Raw genomic sequence first — 19,496 nt, 5'->3', positions numbered from 1 at the left:
GGCTTATCCCAGCAGTTTGTAATGAAGGCCATGATCTATCTTCAAGAATATATTTTATTCTCAACTAGTTTCTCAATACAGGCATCAAGCCATATCTGAAAATCAACTGTCATGTCTTTTAGCAAAATTAGGCTCTATCAGAAAATAAAAATTAAATTCAATCATTAAAAACTACCTCCATATACATAAGATGGAAAATCCTCATGGATAATTGACAATCAAGGATTTAGGTTTTACACACACACACACACACACACACACACACACATCTGGGCACATCAGGTACCACACACACACACACACACACACACATATATATAATTTAATCTTGTTATTATATTGGGTGGTTCTATCAACAATTTAAACCAAAAATCTTTTCAAAAGAAAGTCAATTCTATAAAAATAAGAATATTATGGGAAATGTTATTTAAAATTGATAGGATGCATATAGAAACAATGAAGTCAGAAAAATTTGCTCAATTAAAAAAAAAATGCCACAGATTTTAAATGTCCACTATTTAAACAATGGTTATGTAAAACAACAAATAATTGAGTCTACAAATGCATTCAACATTCAACAATTTTTTTTATTGAGTGCCTACTATGTGCCAGGCAAAATGCATCTACCTGTTAAGGATACATCAAAGAACAAGCATACAGCTATCAATGGACATAAAGTTTCAGTTAAGCAAGACAATATGTTCTACAGATCTGCTGTACACGTAGTTACCAATACTGTACTGTACACTGAAAAACCGGTTAAGAGGATAGATACATGTTGCGTTCTTGCCAGAATAAGACAAATTTCAGACAAACAACAGGAAAAAGAGAACAAATATACAAAAAAATTGATTGATTAAATTAATTCGAGTGGCAAATATATGGAAATACATATACAGAAAAATGTTAATTAAAAATGCAGAATACATAAAATATGCACAGAGATTATATTGCTATATAAAGTATGTGCATCAACTAATGTGATTTAGAAGCAACAGTGTTTAATATTTTTGTCAAATAGCAGAAGTTAATAATTGTATTACAATTTTAAAAGTGTGAAATGCTAAAAATGTTTTCCATCTGCCTAGGAACATCCAACAACTCATTTCAGTAATTTACTTATTGAAGACTATTATTATTATTATTAATTTATTTTAACATTAAAATAGTGGCTACTTCTAGTCTAATGGAGAGTCCAGGCAAGTTACGAGGTCATTGATACAGTGTAATGAATGCCATGATTGGGAGAAAGAGAATGGGCCTTAATCTCATGTGCCTAGATTCATCAAAGGAGATGAATAGTTAAGTTTACATGAAGGAAATAAGCAATCACTAGAATAGCCATCCCACAAACAGAAGAACCAGGAGCTACACTTGAGGAATTTAGGGTCTAATAAAACAATAATCTATGTCTGCATCTGGTCTAAACAGGATCATATTTAAAATAAAACTAAACCACTGGGGAAAAAAGCAAATAAGATATTTTGATGCTGTGTACTTTTTCTCTTATTTCAGTTTCTTCCAGGAGTCAGTGGATTTTGAGATACATCCATTGGTAAAATACTCGTCACAGGCATTGCTTGGTGAGTCTGACATTTGAACATGGCAAACATTGCCTTCCGAAATCTGCAGTAAGAAAGGGGAAATCTGGCATTATCCTATAACGACTTGGAACTCTTAAAGCATTTTCGAATATGTCTAAGACACCTCTACTGCTAACTGACATCTCCAAATAAACTTTTGCCTCCAACTTTAACATCCCCCGTTAAGAACATTCATAAATGTATAAGGTATAGTTAAAGTATAGTTAAAGACCAGTTTTGCACCATTGATTATAAACATTGAAGACATTTAATAAAAATCAAAAATTATGTCTGTTTAAGATGACACTCCAAATGTCAGTTACAATTTACTTGAACTAAGGATATGCATTTCACACATTTGTTCTTCTGAACAAAGGCCAGTTGAAATTAAAGGGAGCTTGAGAATGACTAACCTTTCCAAAAGAACTACCAATAGAATCTGAATTTAAAATATGTTCTTTATTCTTCTTATGTGATCTGTTTGGTCTTAAAAGTTTTTATGTTTCTTTGTATACCTGTAGCTAAAGCTGCTCTCCCAAACATGTGCATAAATACAAACGTTTGCATTTCAGGATCAAATTACCTGGCCTCTACTGAGATTTTTTTTTTTGATCAAATATTTAAGGACAATAAATTGGTTATTCCATCTTTTAGCAGTAACAGGAAGTAAAATAATCTAGGCTTCACTGAGGAGACAGAAATCTTTGCTGAGTTCCAACAAAGGGAGAAGGAAGTATTCTTTATTGTCCTGAATGACTACCCACTCCTGAAACCGTTTTATTTTGGCACTGAGTTTTTCTCTTGCATTTGAATATCTTCTTTCTAGTAAATATACAATTACACCACCCACTTATGGAGCCCAACATTGCCTTCCTCACCTTGTCCATTTTCTCATAATAGAACCACTCTTTTCTTTGGAAAATCAGTTCCATGTGTTGGGGAGGGGGTAGCCATGAGAACTAAGCTGAGCCCACCAACCACCTTCCAGCAGCTTTTCTGCCAGAAAGCCATCTGAGATGACACTCGAATTTGGGGGTGCTTAGCTGGTAGAACTTGGGTCTTGGGTTGCCGTAATCATCTCCCCTCCATATGGGAGGAGGCTGTCCCAGAGCTGGAGCTCTAGACATTTAAAGGCCTAGATGCTTCTCCAGTTGCATGAGCCAAATAATTTTTACACTAGTTTGAAGTGAGTTTCTGTCACTTACCTCCCCAAAAATCTTTTTAACATTCTTTCTATATCCATGTTTTTTATTTAAAAGCATTTTAAACATTACTTACTTTCTGTTAGCAACCACGTAAATACAGGGATTGTAGAATGTAGAAGATTTTGCAAATAGCGGAGCTATGATGGCCATTGAGGGAGGAATCTTCTTTGGGTCACCAAAAGAAGCCCATAAGCACACGATGGAATAAGGGGACCACGCCACCAGAAACATAAGTATCATTATCACAGACATCTGTAAAAAAAATCAGTATTTGGCAAACCCAATATCTAAAATATTGAAATAGCTAATATATTTAAAATAGCATGAAAAATTATCTAGATCGGAATTTGAATAAGTTTATGTTGTTGATGACATAGAAGAAAAACTGAACTTTTCCAAACCTCGTTACACTTTGCTTGTGTGCCTCAAGTCCTCTATGATAACAAGAGCTTGTTAAATGGATAGAACGTTAAACAAATGTAAAGAATGACCTCTTTCTTTTAGTGTGCTAGGGAAGAATACAAAAGCTGGCTTTGATGAGAGGCAGATGAAAACCCACTCCTAACCCACTTCTAGTAATTGTGCTATGGACTGCTGGCATTGTGCTTTTCCCCCCGCACTGTCATCATATGCTCATCTAAAAAAAATAACTTTCTAACTTTCTAAATTCAATCTGGAAAAACACAAAATCCTATTTTGAGTTCATTGTATTCTAATACAGACAATTTGAGCTTGATATACAAGTACAGTGTAGATAGTTTTGTAAAGAAGTTCCCCTTGCATCTTGTTTAAATAAAAAATTATAACTTTTACATTGTTCCTTATTGATTGTCCACTAAAATGATGGAAAGAGGTTTAAAAAGATAAAAACCCAGGAGTGCCTGGGTGGCTCAGTTGGTTAAGCATCTGCCTTTGGCTCAGGTCATGATCCGGGGCTCTTGGGATTGCCCCCAAGACGTCGGGCTCCTTGCTCAGCAGGGGTGGGGGTCTGCTACTCCCTCTCCCTCTGCCCCTCCACCCTGCTCATTCTCTTTCTCTCTCTCTCTCTCAAGTAAATAAATAAAATCTTTAAAAAAAAAAAGATAAAAACCCATAAGGATTGAGAATCACAGATTAGACAATAGCTTTGTAAAAATTAAAACTGAACAACCACTGGACAAGCAGCAAATTACTTATCAGACACAAGAATAATTTAAAAATAAGTACAACTTTTTTAAAAGAGCCAGCAGTGAGGGAAAACTAAATACAGACTAATCCATTCCACAGAACTACATAAAGTCCCTGGAATTGGAGGTAACAAGCTAGCTTTGAATGTGGGGCTGCACATGGAACTTAAAATAGCAGAACTCACTGAAACCTGCAGAAAGAAGCAATTAGATTTCTGAACCCCCTCACTCAGCCAGGCAACTCCCCTTCCTCTCCCCAGAAGAATCCAGAGGTTCAGTGTAAAAGACAGGAAACTAGGGGGCACTGGGCTGCTGAGAGCTGGAGCACTATACTAGAAAGAGGGGTGCTGCACTGTCCCCTCCTTGTTCTGAGCCATAAGAGTATGGGAAACAGACTTGTGCTTCCCACTCAGGAACATGAAAGAATCTTCTCCTTGAAAATTGACCAGCCCAAAAGAAAATACATGGAGATACAGAGCATCAGAAATTCCCCCAAAGGAACATCCCAGTGAACAAGGATGCCCAGAGCTTACAATCAGCTTTTTAGTGCATCACTCTTAAATATGCAGAAGACAGTCATTGACCACCAGACATTGAGGAAACAAACTGACAGGCAGAGACGAAAATGGCGCGCGCACACACACACACACACACACACACACACACACAGGAATATTACTTAGCCATAAAAAATGAAATCTTGCCATTTGTAGCAACATGGATGGACCTAGAAGGTATATAAGTCAGAGAAAGAAAATACCATATGACTTCATTTATATATGGAATCTAAGAAACAAAACAAATGAACAGACAGAAAACGGAAATAGACTCATAAATACAGAGAACTGGTGGTTGCCAGAGGAGAGGAACATAGGGGGATGGGCAAAGTAGGTGAAGGGGATTAAGTGGTACAAACTTCCAGTTATAAAATAAATAAAGTCATAGGGATGAAAAGTACAGCATAGGGAGTAGAGTCAATAATATGGTAATAACATTGTATGATGACAGACGGTAGCTACAATTATTGTGGTGAATATTGTGTAATGTGGAGAATCACTGAATCACTATGTTGTACACCTGAAACTAATATAACATTGTATGCCAACTATACTTCAATAATAATTTTTTTAAAAAGATGGCCAAAAACAGTGGTACAGAAATTCAGGGGAAACAAAAAATATGTGATGAACAGAAGGAAAATGTAAATATGTACATAATACCATCACAAAAATGAGAGAAGATATATATCCATAAAACAAGAAGAGGAGGCTATTGGAAAGGAGTAGAGGATGTAAAATTAACTCTTTTTATCTATAAAAACCATTTTTATCCTTTACCCTATCTAAAAAATAAAGGGCAGAATTTTAAAAATGCAGTGGCAAGGTTGAATGATGTGGTCAGCCAGGATTAGGGTAATGAGGTGAGTCATGCAAGTGCAGGGTCAGATCCTGTCTTTATTTAAAATTTTATATTTTGTTCAATATGGGTTTTTTAACTATTTTTTTATTTAAAATCAATTAACATATAGTGTATTATTAGTTTCAGAGGTAGAGTTTAGTGATTCACCAGTTGCATATAACACCCAGTTCTCATTCCATCAAGTGCCCACCTTAATACCCATCACCCAGTTACCCCATCCCCCCATCCCCCTCCCCTCCAGCAACCCTCAGTTTGTTTCCTAGAGTTAAGAGTCTCTTATCCTTTGTCTCTCTCTCTCTGATGTGACATTAAATTTGATTTTTAAAAAATACTACATTAACTACTTTTTTTTGAATTGCTGAGTTTTTTGGTGCCTGTTTGAATCTTGCACCCAAGGCTTGAGCCTCACTTTTCTCACCCAATCCCAGACCGGGACATGGTTGAGGAAATCTTGCAGAAAGGAGAAACAAAAACAAAGTCCAAGACAGGGACAACATAGGAAAGAACATTTAAGAAAATTAGAAGATATATTCAGGAGATTCAATATAAAAAAAAAAAAAAAAAACTTCCAGAAAAAAAGAACAGAAAAAAAGGCAAAACAAAACATAGGAAGGAAATCACCAGAGAAATAATACAAGAAATCTCCCAGAAGGGGAAGACTTGAGTCTTCTTATTGAATGCACTCACCAAGTACCCAGAACATGGGTGAATAAAGAGGCCCCTCAAGGCACATCAGCATGAAATTCCAGAAAATTGGAGAAACAGAGATGATCCTCCAAGCTTCCAGAGAGAACACATAGAACACTACAAAGGGTCAGTCACCATAATGCTGCCAGCTTTCACAATAGCAACACCGGAAGCTAGGAGACTCTAGAGCAATGCCTTCAAAATTCTTCGAAAATCATTGTTCTACTTAAAATTCCATGCGAGGCAAACAGTCAAATATGATCATAGAATTAAGACAGTTTCAGGCAACAAAATATTTAAAAATTTATCTCCCTATAACCTCCTCAGAAATCTATTTGAGAATGTGCTCCACCAAATGAGAGCGAGTAACCAAAAAAAAGGGAAGATATGCAAGCCAGAAAACAGGCGATCCAACCCACGAGAGAGGCCACAGGCATTCCCAGCTGTCGATAAGGAGATCTGAGGATGCCGGCAGTGGTCTTAGAGAAGGGCCAGTGTAGAGCAAGATGCGTGAGAATGCCGGGAGGGACAGTTCCAAGAAAAGGATAAAGTCAAGTAGTCTCTGATGCATTTGAAAATAGAGAGGAGATTGGCGCTTCTGGTCGGGAGTTTAGAGATGAATTAGTGACCGATACACAGAACAGTGAGCAAACAAAACTATGGGGAGTGGGGAGGATAGAGGAAGAGCAGAAGAGGGGACTGAGAGGAGGAAGAGAAAAAAAGAAAATGAATGATTAACCCCAAAATTAAAAATTGTATCAAAAAATACAAATCACAGAACCATACAGAGATCTACAATAAACAAAATTTAAGTAGTTACAATAAGGTACAATAATGTAACCAAATATTAACATTATGCTGACAAGATGAGGAAAGAGAAAGGTTGGGGTGGAGGAGTAGGACAGATGGTGTAAGAGAAATAAATTCTCATGATCCATAGTAGGAAATCAAGAGTAATAGCAAACAAAAATATCCAAAACAGCAGATAAACACATCATTTAGAAATATGGAGACAAACACAAGAAAAAGAGCCAAAAAGTAAAAATCAGGTGTTGGGGAGAGGTGATGGTAATATGGACCACATATGTGTAAAAGCTCCATTACAAAGACATTTTAAGGATTTTAATGTCTTACCTTTGTTACATCTACCTGATCTGACCAGTCTCTGTTGAGGTACTCAGTGCAGTTACTAGTAATATGACATTTAATGGATCGAGTGACATGGTAATAGCAGTAAAACATCACTGTCAAGGGCACAATAAAATTTACCGCAATAACTGTCATCGTGAAAGAAACAAAAGATCTGAAAATAAGAAAAGGGAATCATTATATCACTATTTGTTTAATGTGCTGAATAGGGGAAAGGAAACAGGACAATAATTAAAAATAATCCTGGCACTGTTCAATAGTCACTATATTATGACGTAGCTTAGGAAGGATATTTAACTAGTTCATTTAGACTAGAGGGTGGCAAAACTATGGCCTATGGGCCACACCCAGTCTGTCGTCTGTCTTTGTAAATTAAACTTTATTGGAACTACATTCATTTACATACTGTCTATGGCTGCTTTCACAGGCAGGGTTGAACAATTATAACAGAGACAGTCTTGTCGGTAAAGCCTAAAATATTTTCTTGTTGACCCTTTACAAAAAGTTTAAGATTTAGATTTAGTTTGAGAGTTAGAAATTTTCTACCAGTTTTTCTGAGTCATCTTTCATTTTCTTTAACAAACTGAGTTACCCTCTTTTCCCTGGTAAATACAGAAGAGCACCACTAAGGAGTAAGCAAGTCCTTCCGGTGACTGTGCGTTTGCTGTGTCATTTCAGCTTTATCACCAGATCATCCTGAAAAGATAGTAGGGAGTCAGCCGGAGCTTTCGGCTTTCGGGACAGCCACATGCTGTCTGGCGATACTAACGCTCCATCTTCCCTTTCAGATTCTACCCCTGAGATACCAGTACTGAATGGGTGCTCAGGAGAGAGAGGACAGAAGAGGGTAAGGGAACAAGGGAGCTTGATGGCCTTCACTTGCAAACAAGCATAATGCAGTGCTGGAATCACATCATCACTACACAGGAAGCACTTGGCCACACTGTGTGCAAAACATTTGATCTGAGCTTAAATTTGAAATGATGAGAGAATGTCTACATTAGAAGCATTTGATTACTGTAAAGTGAAAATGTGTCTCTTACGCATCATTTTTCCGCCAGTTTATGGTACAAGTAGCCCCAGTAGGATCTGGGGCATAACTAGCCCACCCTATGATAGGCATCAAAGCCCAAAAGAGACCATTGAGCCAAGCCCCCAGAATCATGCGGATATAAGTGTTGCTGGTCATTCTTCTTCCTATTAACAAACAGATGAGATATTAGCATCATTTGCCACTGATGGAATTCATTTCTTCACTTTGTTTTAACTGATTATTCAAAGTTGTTGTCAAGTAGATTCTTTACAAAGCACTTTAGTTCACTCAGAGCCTATCTACATGAATTCATATTCAGGAAAAAAAAAAGGCATTTAAGCCTGTACCTGAATGATAAAAAGGATCAGCCAGAGGACAAGCAGGGAGAAGCACTCTCCAGGCCTACAGAAACAGCATTTACAAAGATCCCGAAGTGGGAAAGGCCTAGGCCAGTACCCCAAAGTGAGGGGGCCCCAGCCAAAGCTGGAAAGATAGCCAAGGGCCTGACCACATGGAGCCTTGGAGGTTGTGCTGTGAAATTTGGATTTTATTCTAATATCATAGGAAATCACTGAAACTTTTGAACAAGGATTGTCAGAGAAATGAGACTGACCATACAGTCTTAATGCAACTCATTACATTTATGTTTTATTTATTTTTTTTAAAAGATTTTATTTATTTATTTCTGAGAGAGAGAGAGAGAAAGAGCATGAGCAGGGGGAGGGGCAGAGGGAGATGCAGACTCTCTGCTGAGCAGGGAGGCGGATGCGGGACTTGATCCCAGGACCCTGGGATCGTGATCTGAGCCAAAGGCAGACGCTTACCCGACTGAGCCACCCGGGCGCCCCAATCATTACATTTATATTTTAAAGTGCATGTGTGTTGAGTGGTACTTAGGCAAGAAACAGATTCATTGAGAAAGCTGAGAGAAGTGCTATACCTGTGTCCGGACTACAGATGGTCAGGTATCGATCCATGGCCACAACAGTGAGTAATCCAATACTTGCCATTCCAAAAAAGATATTCAGTCCAGCATAAATCTAAAAATCAAAATTGGAAAGAAAACACCATTCTACACACCCTCCCAAGAGACACTTAAAATTTTTATTCCATGGCTAGAATACATCTTAAGGACATTGAATGTTTTTTTGTTTTAATAATTTTAGAATACATTTTCCATTGTCATGTTGTAACTGGCTTATTAAAGGCATGTGTGGAAAGTGTTTTAGGTCTTTAAAATAAACTTTTTAAAAATTTTAAGACTTAAAGTAAAACTTCTATACAACATACTCTATAAAGAGTGCAAAACAAACCATAAATTAGGTGCAGTGCATATAACAAACAAAATACTAGTGTTCATAAGATAGAGAATTCAACAAGAGGAAAAGACAAACAGGAAAATGGGCTATTCACACAGGAGGAAACCTGAATGTTTATAAGATGTAAACCACAATACGTATTCAAAGAAGTGTAAATCATTAAGATACCATTTTACACCCATCAAAATGATAAAAAAAAATTAAAAGTCTGATAATCCCAAGCATTGGAGAGAATGTGGAATAATAGATGTTCTCATAATTGGCATACCCATTTTGGAAAGCAATTTGGCCACATCTGATGGAATTGAAGATGAATATTCTCTACAACCCAACCATCCTTCTCCTAAGCAATATGTTTAAAGAAACTCTTACATATTGTAGGAGACATAAGAATGCTTATTGAAGCCTTTTTTTGTGACCAAAAACAAATGGGAATAAATGCTTAATAACAGAAAAATAAATACATTGGGGTATGTTCACAAAATGGAGTATCATGTAGCAGTTAAAATGAGTGACTTATAGCTACATCCATCAACATGGATAAACTTCAAAAACATAGTATCATATAATAAGATTGCATCATGTAAACAATATATTATTTATACAGAGTTTAAAATATACAGTTTAGTTTATGTGCAGGTAAATATGTATTAAGATAGAAAAACATTCATGGTAGAGAAGGGAGTAAGATTGGGATAGTATACAATGGCCTTCAACAGTATTTTTCAAGTTTTAGATCTTAATTCTTTTTTAAGATTTTATTTATTTATTTGAGACAGCACATGCACAAGCGAGCAGGAGGGGGAGGACTCTCAAGCCAACTCCACACTGAGCACACGGAGCCAACACAGGGCTCAATCTCACAACCCTGAGATCATGACCTGAGCGGAAACCAAGAGTAGGTCCCTTAACTGACTGACCCACGCAGGTGCCCCTCAAGTTTTTTTTATCTTTAAAAAGCAAAACAACCTGAGGCACATATTGCAAAACATTAAGATTTGACAAAACCAGGTGGGACATACATGAGTATTCATTATTCTATTACTCTCATTTTATTCTCTATAATTTTATAGCTTAAAATAGTAAACTGTTTTAAAACCTCAGGCCAAAAGTCGTATCTGCCTACTATCCTAATATGAATTAATATTAATATATTTCCTTGTCAGTAAAAATAATGATGGATATACTTAATTGCAAGTCCATTGGAGGACTGTCCATGGGGGAAAAAAATCTGGTAGCTTAACTACATTACTTAGATATTATGATATTATCATTAAAGTTTATTGTTTCCAATGAAAACAGGATATTTCTTTTTGAATTTGCAATATGCAAGTTTTGAATATGCAAATTTTTACTTCTTTCTTCTCTAGTTGAATGCTAATTTTTTGGTTTTTTCCTTTGGGTTAGGGAAATTTTGAAAATATAATGAATACTACCAATGTCATTTCTCTTTTATTAAGTAATACATTTCCCAGTCACTTCTGAAACTATTTTCAGCACTTTATCTATTATCCTACATGATCTTATTTGAATCCCTTGGGATTTCTTTTTTTAGACATTTAAATTTACATCTCTTTAATATTTTATTTTGCTTTCATTCCAAAGATCTCCAATACCTGGCATCCTGCGTATCCAAATTTCCAGCTTCCATACAGATCTGAAGCTGCAGACATGGGATATCCAATGCTACTGACCCCTATATCAGTAACAGCCAGGTTAATGATAATTGCATTTGTGGGTGTCCGAAGTTCCTTGTACTTAATGAAGATGCCCAGAACTATTAGGTTGCTGAAAATACTTATTATACCTGAGAACATAGAAAAAGAAAACACACACACACACACAAAAAACCACTTTGTTTAATTTGAATGTTTAAAAGTAGTATCCAAATTAAAGATTTAAGCCCCTTCAAAAACAGCAAATCCATTTTAGTTCATTTATGTGAGGAGCTCCAACTGTTCTTAAAACTGGTTGTAATACCTTCCCAGCCCTTCTCTGAAATAGAAATAAGAAAATTTAAACAAAGAATCTACCAATTGCATACAGAGCACTGCAGGCTGGTTTTAATGTCCTCCCTGTTAATCATGCTGCCCTTGAAATTCCTCCCCTGTCTTCCATGAGACCACCTCTGCTGATTTTTAAGATATATGTATGACCATACCATCTCTTTTGGCAGTCTAACTTCCTCCCCCTCCTTCCTGAGGCCTGAGGCTTTTCTTTCTCTATAGTTTGCTTTCTCAAGCCTCAACTGTCATTCTACCCTAACAGCTCTTCTGTCGCTTTCCAGCCCTGACCCATGCTCCAGTTCCATATCCCTTTGCATTCAGCTCATTGCCATTAAACATTTACTAGGGATCTACCATGTGTAAGATCATATGACTGTTCCAGTATTTCTGGAAACTCACCGTGTCCAAATCTGAGTACCTCGTCCAACGTGCACACATGAACACTCCCCTACAGAAAGCACACTGCAAGGTTTGACTATTCAGAAAGGGAATTGGGCTGGCTTTTACATACATTGAGAGTCCTCACAGGTGATACCTCCCTAGTCAAGGTTCCACAGTCTGGGATCTGTTAGCCTTGGGGGTCCAGAAACTCACTGTTGTCAATGCCCTGGAATGGACTGGATTCAGGTAGATAAGATGACTGAACTTCATAATCAGAATGGCAGTGTATTAATATACAATGAGTGGTATTGTTGAATGAACCAGACACTCATGTTAGCCCAATTAACAACCTCTACATCCTGCAAAGGATACATAAATTTCCTATAAGCTAGATGTGAGTCATATTAGGTCCTAACAGTGGGGGTGTGAGCAGCCCCCAACAATTGTAGAGGGAAGGTTTCCAAGCACCAACACACAAAAGTATCAGCTGAGGAAGAACTTCCATTATATCTTGGCACCTCAGTAAAACTTCCTTTTAGCATCCTGTGACACTAATCCTCCAGATTCCTATTCTTTCCCCTCTGTGCTGTTGGCAGAATAAGCTGGCTACAACATAGAATTAGCCATGTTTCTTCTCAGAGCTCCAATACTCTCCATTGGCTGTGGGATAAAAGCCCACACATCCCAACCTGATATCCAGGTTTTGCCTCAATCTGTTTTCACCTCTCTAAGCAAATTTCCACACTTGCCAAACAAGCCATCCATCCTAATTATTTATCAAACACACGAGGCTTGTTGTAAAGCCTCTCCCACTTGGAACACCCTATTTTTTTCCTGTACCTATACAAATGCTAACCATCCTTCAAAGTTCTATTCAAGCCCAGCTCTGCTCTAGAGCCTTCCCCTGCTCACAGTAATTCTCCCTTCTCTAAATTCCCAAAGCGCTTGCTTATATTATACATTATTCATCTTATGTGATGCTATATTTAACTTTTAGATATTCCTAGTCTTCTCATCTAGATTTCAGGTTCCTAATGACTTCTGTGTTCTATGAGTATGTGGCATATAGCAGATTTGTTTAATAAACAGAGCACAACTAAAACTCGTATTAATTTCTATTATTCCTGCAAGGCATAAGTAAGGCACAATGATAGCAAATTTGGTGATTCTTTGGCTCTATTTTTAACTTTTTATTTTTTCTTAAGATTTTATTTTTAAGTAATCTCTACATCCAACATGGGGCTAGAACTCACAAACCCGAGATCAAGAGTCATATGCTCTACCAACTGAGCCAGCCAGGTGCCCCTTTGGCTCTAATTTTAGCATCAAGTATTGTAGCATACATACCAGAAATACTCCAAAAAGCTTAATGAATTGAAGAATCTTCCTAAGCTAACTACTAATTGACGATTTTGAAAGTCAGATAAAACATAGTACAGTAAGTTGTTGCCTACCAAGTACACAACCAGAATAAAGTAACTATACTTTGGGGGAGGTCTTGGATATAATGGAGGGTATGAGGTAAACAATTTGGCCTTTTTCTCTATTCGTTCAGCAGCTATCTCAAGCTCTCTGTTCTGTTTTCCTAACTGCAGGTATTTTCTAATGGGTAGACAATAGATCATTTAATAGTTAGGTCTAAATTAATTTCCTCTTGACTTCTGTGGCTTTCTTACAATCTCTTGGCAGATCCTACTTAATCTACACCCTGGCCTGCCTTTCTCCATCTCTACCTTATTAAAGATGTGCCTCGTCCAAGCTTCTTAGACCCCCTTTCTTTTCCCATTGACCACATAATCTGTGATTTCATACATATCTGAGGCTATGTGCTGCTTCTTTCCAGATTGATCTTATAAAATTCAAACCCACGTGTCCAGCTTTTTACTGGATATCTCTCACACTGAACCAAGAGATTCAGTGTGAGTTCCTTCTTCAAACCTGTTCTTCCCCACATGTATTCCTATCTTGGTGAATAGCTTCACCATCTAACCACAAGAGCCCCCAAACAGAAAACTTGTCATCTTTGACACTCCCTTTCCTTCTCCCTCAATTGCCACATCCAACCATCAATTCTAACTTCTGGCTCTTGAATGTATCTACTTCTATCTCGATTGCCACTTCTCCCTCCTCAGGATCCTTCCTAATCACACAGGGGCCTCCTATGTGGTCTCTTAGCTACTACGATAGCATATTTCTAAAATGCAAATGGAATCATGTCATTCAGTGACTCCACATCGCCTTTATGACTTAGGTGATTCTTCATTACTTGGTACATAGCCTCCTCTGCAGCCTAGTATCTCTTACCCTTCAATTTACAATTCATCCATAATGAATGTATTTCAGATCCTCAATTTACCATGTCCTCTTGCCTCCCAGCCTTACCTGGAGAAAGGGAGGTGCTCAAGCTGGTTAAAGTTTGTAAGAGCTAAAATCTAAAAGAAATATTAAATTGAAAATTAAAATTTAAACAAAAAATCTAATAAACTCTTGATGAAAGTAACAAATGAAACAAATGCTTTAACTAAATTCTTCTTCTCATAGCTTTGGTTTTGATTTGGAAATATAAGTGGGTTTTGTTAAAAGGGGAAAACTAGGGGACCTAAAGAACGATAAATCTTTCAACAGAAGCATAAAGAGGTTAGATATGCTCCCTTCAGTTTATCTACCAAAACCACAAATAACACATACCCAAGGTATTCCTTAATAAAACTGACCGTTGAGGTTACATGAGGGCTCTAGAATCAAAATGCCTCAATTCAGCGTAGCTACTTAGTAGATGTGTGTTGGGTAAGTTACTTAAACTCTTCGTCTATATAAACAGGGAAGATAAAACTAATTCACTTACTGACTTTGTGTCAGGATGAATTATTCTGTATGTGTAAGTATTTAGAACAGTGCAAGTATTCAAATAACACTAGCAGTGGTAGTGGTGGTGGTAGTGATGATCATCGTCATAGTAGTGGTAGTAAAATTCCAATTATTGTTTCTGCTACAGGCATAAGAACCAGAGAGAACAATTCCTTAACAAGAAATTTTCTTTGCGTGCTACTTTTGTAAACAGATCAAAAAAGACAGCTTTACTTGGTCATCTACAAAAAACTAACTAAACTAAAAGTTTGTATACAAAGTATTTCTGTGTAGTTCTAATAAGACTTTCTCTTTAATTAGCATATTGTTTTTTCATACTGTTGCAACAACAAAAATCAAAAAGAAAATAGAACTTGTCCAGTACTTATCATATAGAGGTATTCAAGTGAACAAGTTGAATTTACAAAAATTAACTGAAGAATCACAATTTCTAGCACATAAGTAATTATGAATTATAGGGAAACTAAGCAACTATAAAGAATATACCAGGTATAGTAGGATTTGTGACACTTTTCCCTCCACTTTTGAATATATTTGAGAATTTCATAAGTCAATCCAAAAAATTACAATAAACCAATATAACTGTTACTTCTAAAACTCATTAATGAGCATAAAGTTGGAAATGAAGTGACTCCTCAATATAAAATTTGTACAATTCAACCTATACATTAAAAAGATAATTAGACAACTTCTATTTTATTTCCCCCATCCCTTTTTTCCAATAAACATGCCTTTATCTTAATCCAGTATACATCAATGAATGTGTACACATGGGAAGAAAGAAACAAGTATATGTGTCCAATACCTACTGTATGTGTCATTTAGGTCATTTAATATTACTCTTCTCAACAATCATGACAGTTATCTTATTCTTATCCTGTTTTCAGATAAGAAAATGGAAGAACAGGGGCGCCTGGGTGGCTCAGTCGTTAAGCGTCTGCCTTCGGCTCAGGTCATGATCCCGGGGTCCTGGGATCGAGCCCCGCATCGGGCTCCCTGCTCAGCGGGAAGCCTGCTTCTCCCTCTCCCTCTGCCTGCCGCTCTGCCTACTTGTGCTCTCTCTGTCAAATAAATAAATAAAATCTTAAAAAAAAAAAAAAAGAAAATGGAAGAACAAAAAGCTGAAGGAACTTGCTTACTGTTGCAAAGATAAGATACTAAAAGATGAAATCCAAAGCTCAAGAGTTTTCCAATACAGCATATTCTGGGAATGAGCTGAATTTTCAAATTCTGTCCTCAGTGACAATAGAGTCTGCTCTTTTTACAACTTTAATTTTCTTTTTAAGGCCTTTCCATCTTAACTAGATTCCACCACCAAAGACAAGACTATGAACAGTATGTATGAGAGCAGTAAAGGACATAAAAATACATTTTTGCCATGGTACACGCTCTTCCCCAATAAAAACTTGACAATGTAATAACCAAATATATGGATGATTATAAAAGAATTATTCATTTTATAGAAAACTTTTCTTAGCCCCACTTCACTACTGTTACATTGTTTATCAGGATTCAAAATAACTTGTGGCATTAACCACCATTAACAATGCCTTCATTATCCTTCCACCTACATTCTCTTACTATACAGCCAAGAAACACGGCAAGTAGTATTATTCCTATTTGCTATATGCGCACCCCAACTCAGAAAGGGTAAGTGACTTGTTGGCCAACAACATGGAACTTGAAACATCTCTGAACCCATGCTTTCTCTACAACCTTATGCTGAAAACCTCTGCTTTTCTTCACCCATTCGAAAATAAAATAATGGTTAATGGAGTAAACATCCATACCTGCTGTGATCAAGTAAGCTGCAACAACATTGTGTTCAGTCTGTGAAAAGACAGAGCCATCTTCATTTTTAGAGTCTGTACTGTTGTCTAAATTATTCCTTAGCATTTTGGAGGAAAGAAATTGAGACAGCCTTCATAATGAGCCTTCAATAATTATGAAATATTTTAAGAACCAATGAAGAAAGAATTTTCAGAACCAATCATTTCCACTTACAGACCTCGAAGAAGGGTGTTTTCATAGAGGCCCTCCCTTAACAAACTTAATTGGGCTGGAGAGGAAAGGATTTTAATTCCCAGAACAAGGAAAAAGCTTATTAGCAAAATAAAGAGAAATACCAAGCACCACACATTTTAAACAATTGGGTCATCAGTCTTGTATCTAAGGAGATTATCAAGTACACACCTCCCATTCAAACAATAAGCAAACTCAAAATCAGCAGGAGCTGACTTAACTGACTGCTGCTGGAAATCAGTTCTGAAATTAAGAACAAGACTTGGTCTCCTAAAACCTTTCAGATTAAGGTCGCTGCTTTCTGCTGAGCCTTTCAAGTTTTTCCACTTGTTTCTTTTTCCATAACAATTTGAATAATCAGACATAAACAGAGAAGTAATCTCCTTCCATCCTTCCAAGTCTCACTTCCTTAAAGGTAGTAATATTTTTTGGTGTGTATCTTCTCTGTTTTTCTTTGCTTATACAAACATATATTCATACCAGGATTTGAGGTTTCTCCCACTTTTTTTTTTCTTTTAAGCAAAAATGGGGAGATATGCATATATAAAATCATTCTGTTAACTTGTTTTCCCCTAAAGTCATATCATAAAGTCCAGGCCAATAAACCTAAGTCTAACTTATTAATAGCTTTTATTTCATGGCATGGATATATATGATCTACTTCACAGCCACCTTACTTAATTTACCCTATGCTTTGATATGCACAATTATCAGATAATAACAATCAGAGCATATCTCAGCAAAGAATCTGGATTCAGTCATTCATCTTGTAAGGTACAGAGCAATTCTAATATTCTGGACCACCTTGTAATAACTCAAAAAGTAGTTATACAAATGGGTTATAATATAGCATGAAAATTGTTAGAATAAGATATCCCTACCACTTCTCCCCCCCCATATTCTTTATGTCATGTATTATTACTAAAATCTGATTCTTTTCAAGTTAATTTTTCAAAATCAGTAACTTCAGAGAAATGCTAGATGCACCAGCTAACAGTGTAAACATGGAACAGAACCACTAGGGGGCTATATTTACCCACTTAATTTAATTTTATAACTCCTAAAATGGCACAGCAGGAAAGACCCAAGATAATCCGTTGCCTCAATTCTTCCAGCTATGTATAAAATGAAGTTGAGGGGTGCCTGGGTGGCTCAGTTGGATAAGTGTCTGCCTTCAGTTCAGGTCATGGTCCCAGGGTCCTGGGTTAGAGATCCGGGTCTTCAGGCTCCCTGCTCAATGGGGAGTCTACTTCTCCCTCTCCCTCTGCCCCCCACCACCACTCGTGTTCTCTTGTGCTCTCTCAAATAAATAAAATATTTTTTTAAAAGAATTAAAAAATAGGGGCACCTGGGTGGCTCAATCGTTAAGCGTCTGCCTTCGGCTCAGGTCATGATCCCAGGGTCCTGGGATCGAGCCCCACATTGGGCTCCCTCCTCGGCAGGAAGCCTGCTCTCCCTCTCCCACTCCCGCTGCTTGTTCCTGCTCTCACTATCTCTGTCTCTGTCAAATAAATAAATAAAATCTTTAAAAAAAATTTAAAAATAAAAATAAAAGAATTAAAAAATAAAATGAAGTTGAGCCAGGTTGATCTGTCCCAGATCTTATAGCTACCAGTACTCAAAACTTTATAAAGTTAATACTCCAAAGAGTATCTATATTAGGAAAGTGAATCTCATCAGATTCCAAAAGTAATTTTCTGAAAAACTAATTTTCAGCATATTTGTTCATCATATATATTTATGGCCTACATATTTATTAATTCTGCTGCAATTCCACTAATCAAAAAAGATAAGTAAAAACCAAATTACTGACATAGACAATACTATATGCTACTCAAACAAGCATTCCAGAGTTAACCAAGTATTAATATTAGGTACAGCATGCTAGAAAATATAAGGAAAGATGGAAACATCATTCTTTCTGAGAACGAATACATGTGTTGGGGGGGGAATCAATGGCAGGGAAATGGTCCCATTATCACAGTATTCTAACTTGCTATCATAGTCACTTCTTGATACTACACTAGCAGTAGGGATCAAAAATCAATTTCATTTGTAATGTCCCTACCCAGGAATCCGAACATGTAGCCAGGAATCTGAACAAATATTTATTTATAATGAATAACATCTTTTCTTATGATAAATAACATCTTAAACCTTTAGAGTTTCTTTTAAAAAAGTAAAATAAAAACATTCAGTAAAACTTTCAAGATCCCATCTAAGATTGTTGAATGAGAATTGAACATTTCTCCAGAAATTACTTGAACTTCAATTCTCACATGAAAAGAGCTGTTCCAACTTTAATAGATTCACAATCAACACTAAAATTTGCTAATCAATTATTAATTGAAATTAAAAAAACTGCTTTAGTAACTCAACGTACACAAGTGAAATGAAATAAAAGGTGCTGATGTTTTCATATACAAAAGGCAAAGATTTTGAAAGGGGGTGTTAATTTATAAATAACGTTAAAGTACTGTTCCCCTAACCTACTTTTTTAAAGATCAGTTATATATGTAAACAAATCATTTTTCCTATCTGAAATCCACTGAGTTTAAGCTTAGTTATTCCTTTTAACTTAAAAAATAGCTCTGTTTTAATAAACACAGCTGCTCTGTTATAACTTAAAGAAATAAAACATTTTATTTTAAAAATTAC

At 36.5% G+C, this 19,496-nt stretch overlaps 1 protein-coding gene across 1 annotated transcript; it reads right to left on the bottom strand.

The window, feature by feature from the left end:
• Window positions 1–566: 566 nt before the first annotated feature.
• Window positions 567–19,310, bottom strand: RRH (retinal pigment epithelium-derived rhodopsin homolog). Its single transcript, XM_036098045.2, has 7 exons — window positions 16,607–19,310; window positions 11,178–11,368; window positions 9,183–9,282; window positions 8,253–8,406; window positions 7,195–7,363; window positions 2,862–3,040; window positions 567–1,626 (listed from the first exon to the last, which is right to left on the bottom strand). Exons 1-7 carry the CDS (start codon window positions 16,710–16,712, stop codon window positions 1,512–1,514), a joined length of 1,014 nt encoding a protein of 337 aa, XP_035953938.1. The 5' UTR covers window positions 16,713–19,310; the 3' UTR covers window positions 567–1,511.
• Between the last annotated feature and the right edge of the window lie 186 nt (window positions 19,311–19,496).

Source organism: Halichoerus grypus, chromosome 3 (assembly GCF_964656455.1).
Source record: "Halichoerus grypus chromosome 3, mHalGry1.hap1.1, whole genome shotgun sequence".
In the NCBI taxonomy this organism is placed as follows: Eukaryota; Metazoa; Chordata; class Mammalia; order Carnivora; family Phocidae; genus Halichoerus; species Halichoerus grypus.
This window is presented reverse-complemented; position numbering and strand designations above follow the sequence as displayed.

Bases quoted from the DNA above. Each gene is read 5' to 3' on its own strand.
- RRH (XM_036098045.2), bottom strand. From the start codon at position 16,712: ATGCTAAGGAATAATTTAGACAACAGTACAGACTCTAAAAATGAAGAT. The intron at 11,369-16,606 runs GTATGGATGTTT...CTATGTTCTCAG, and splicing joins AGCTTACTTGATCACAGCAG to GTATAATAAGTATTTTCAGC. The intron at 7,364-8,252 runs GTAAGAGACACA...TCTTATTTTCAG, and splicing joins AACTGGCGGAAAAATGATGC to ATCTTTTGTTTCTTTCACGA.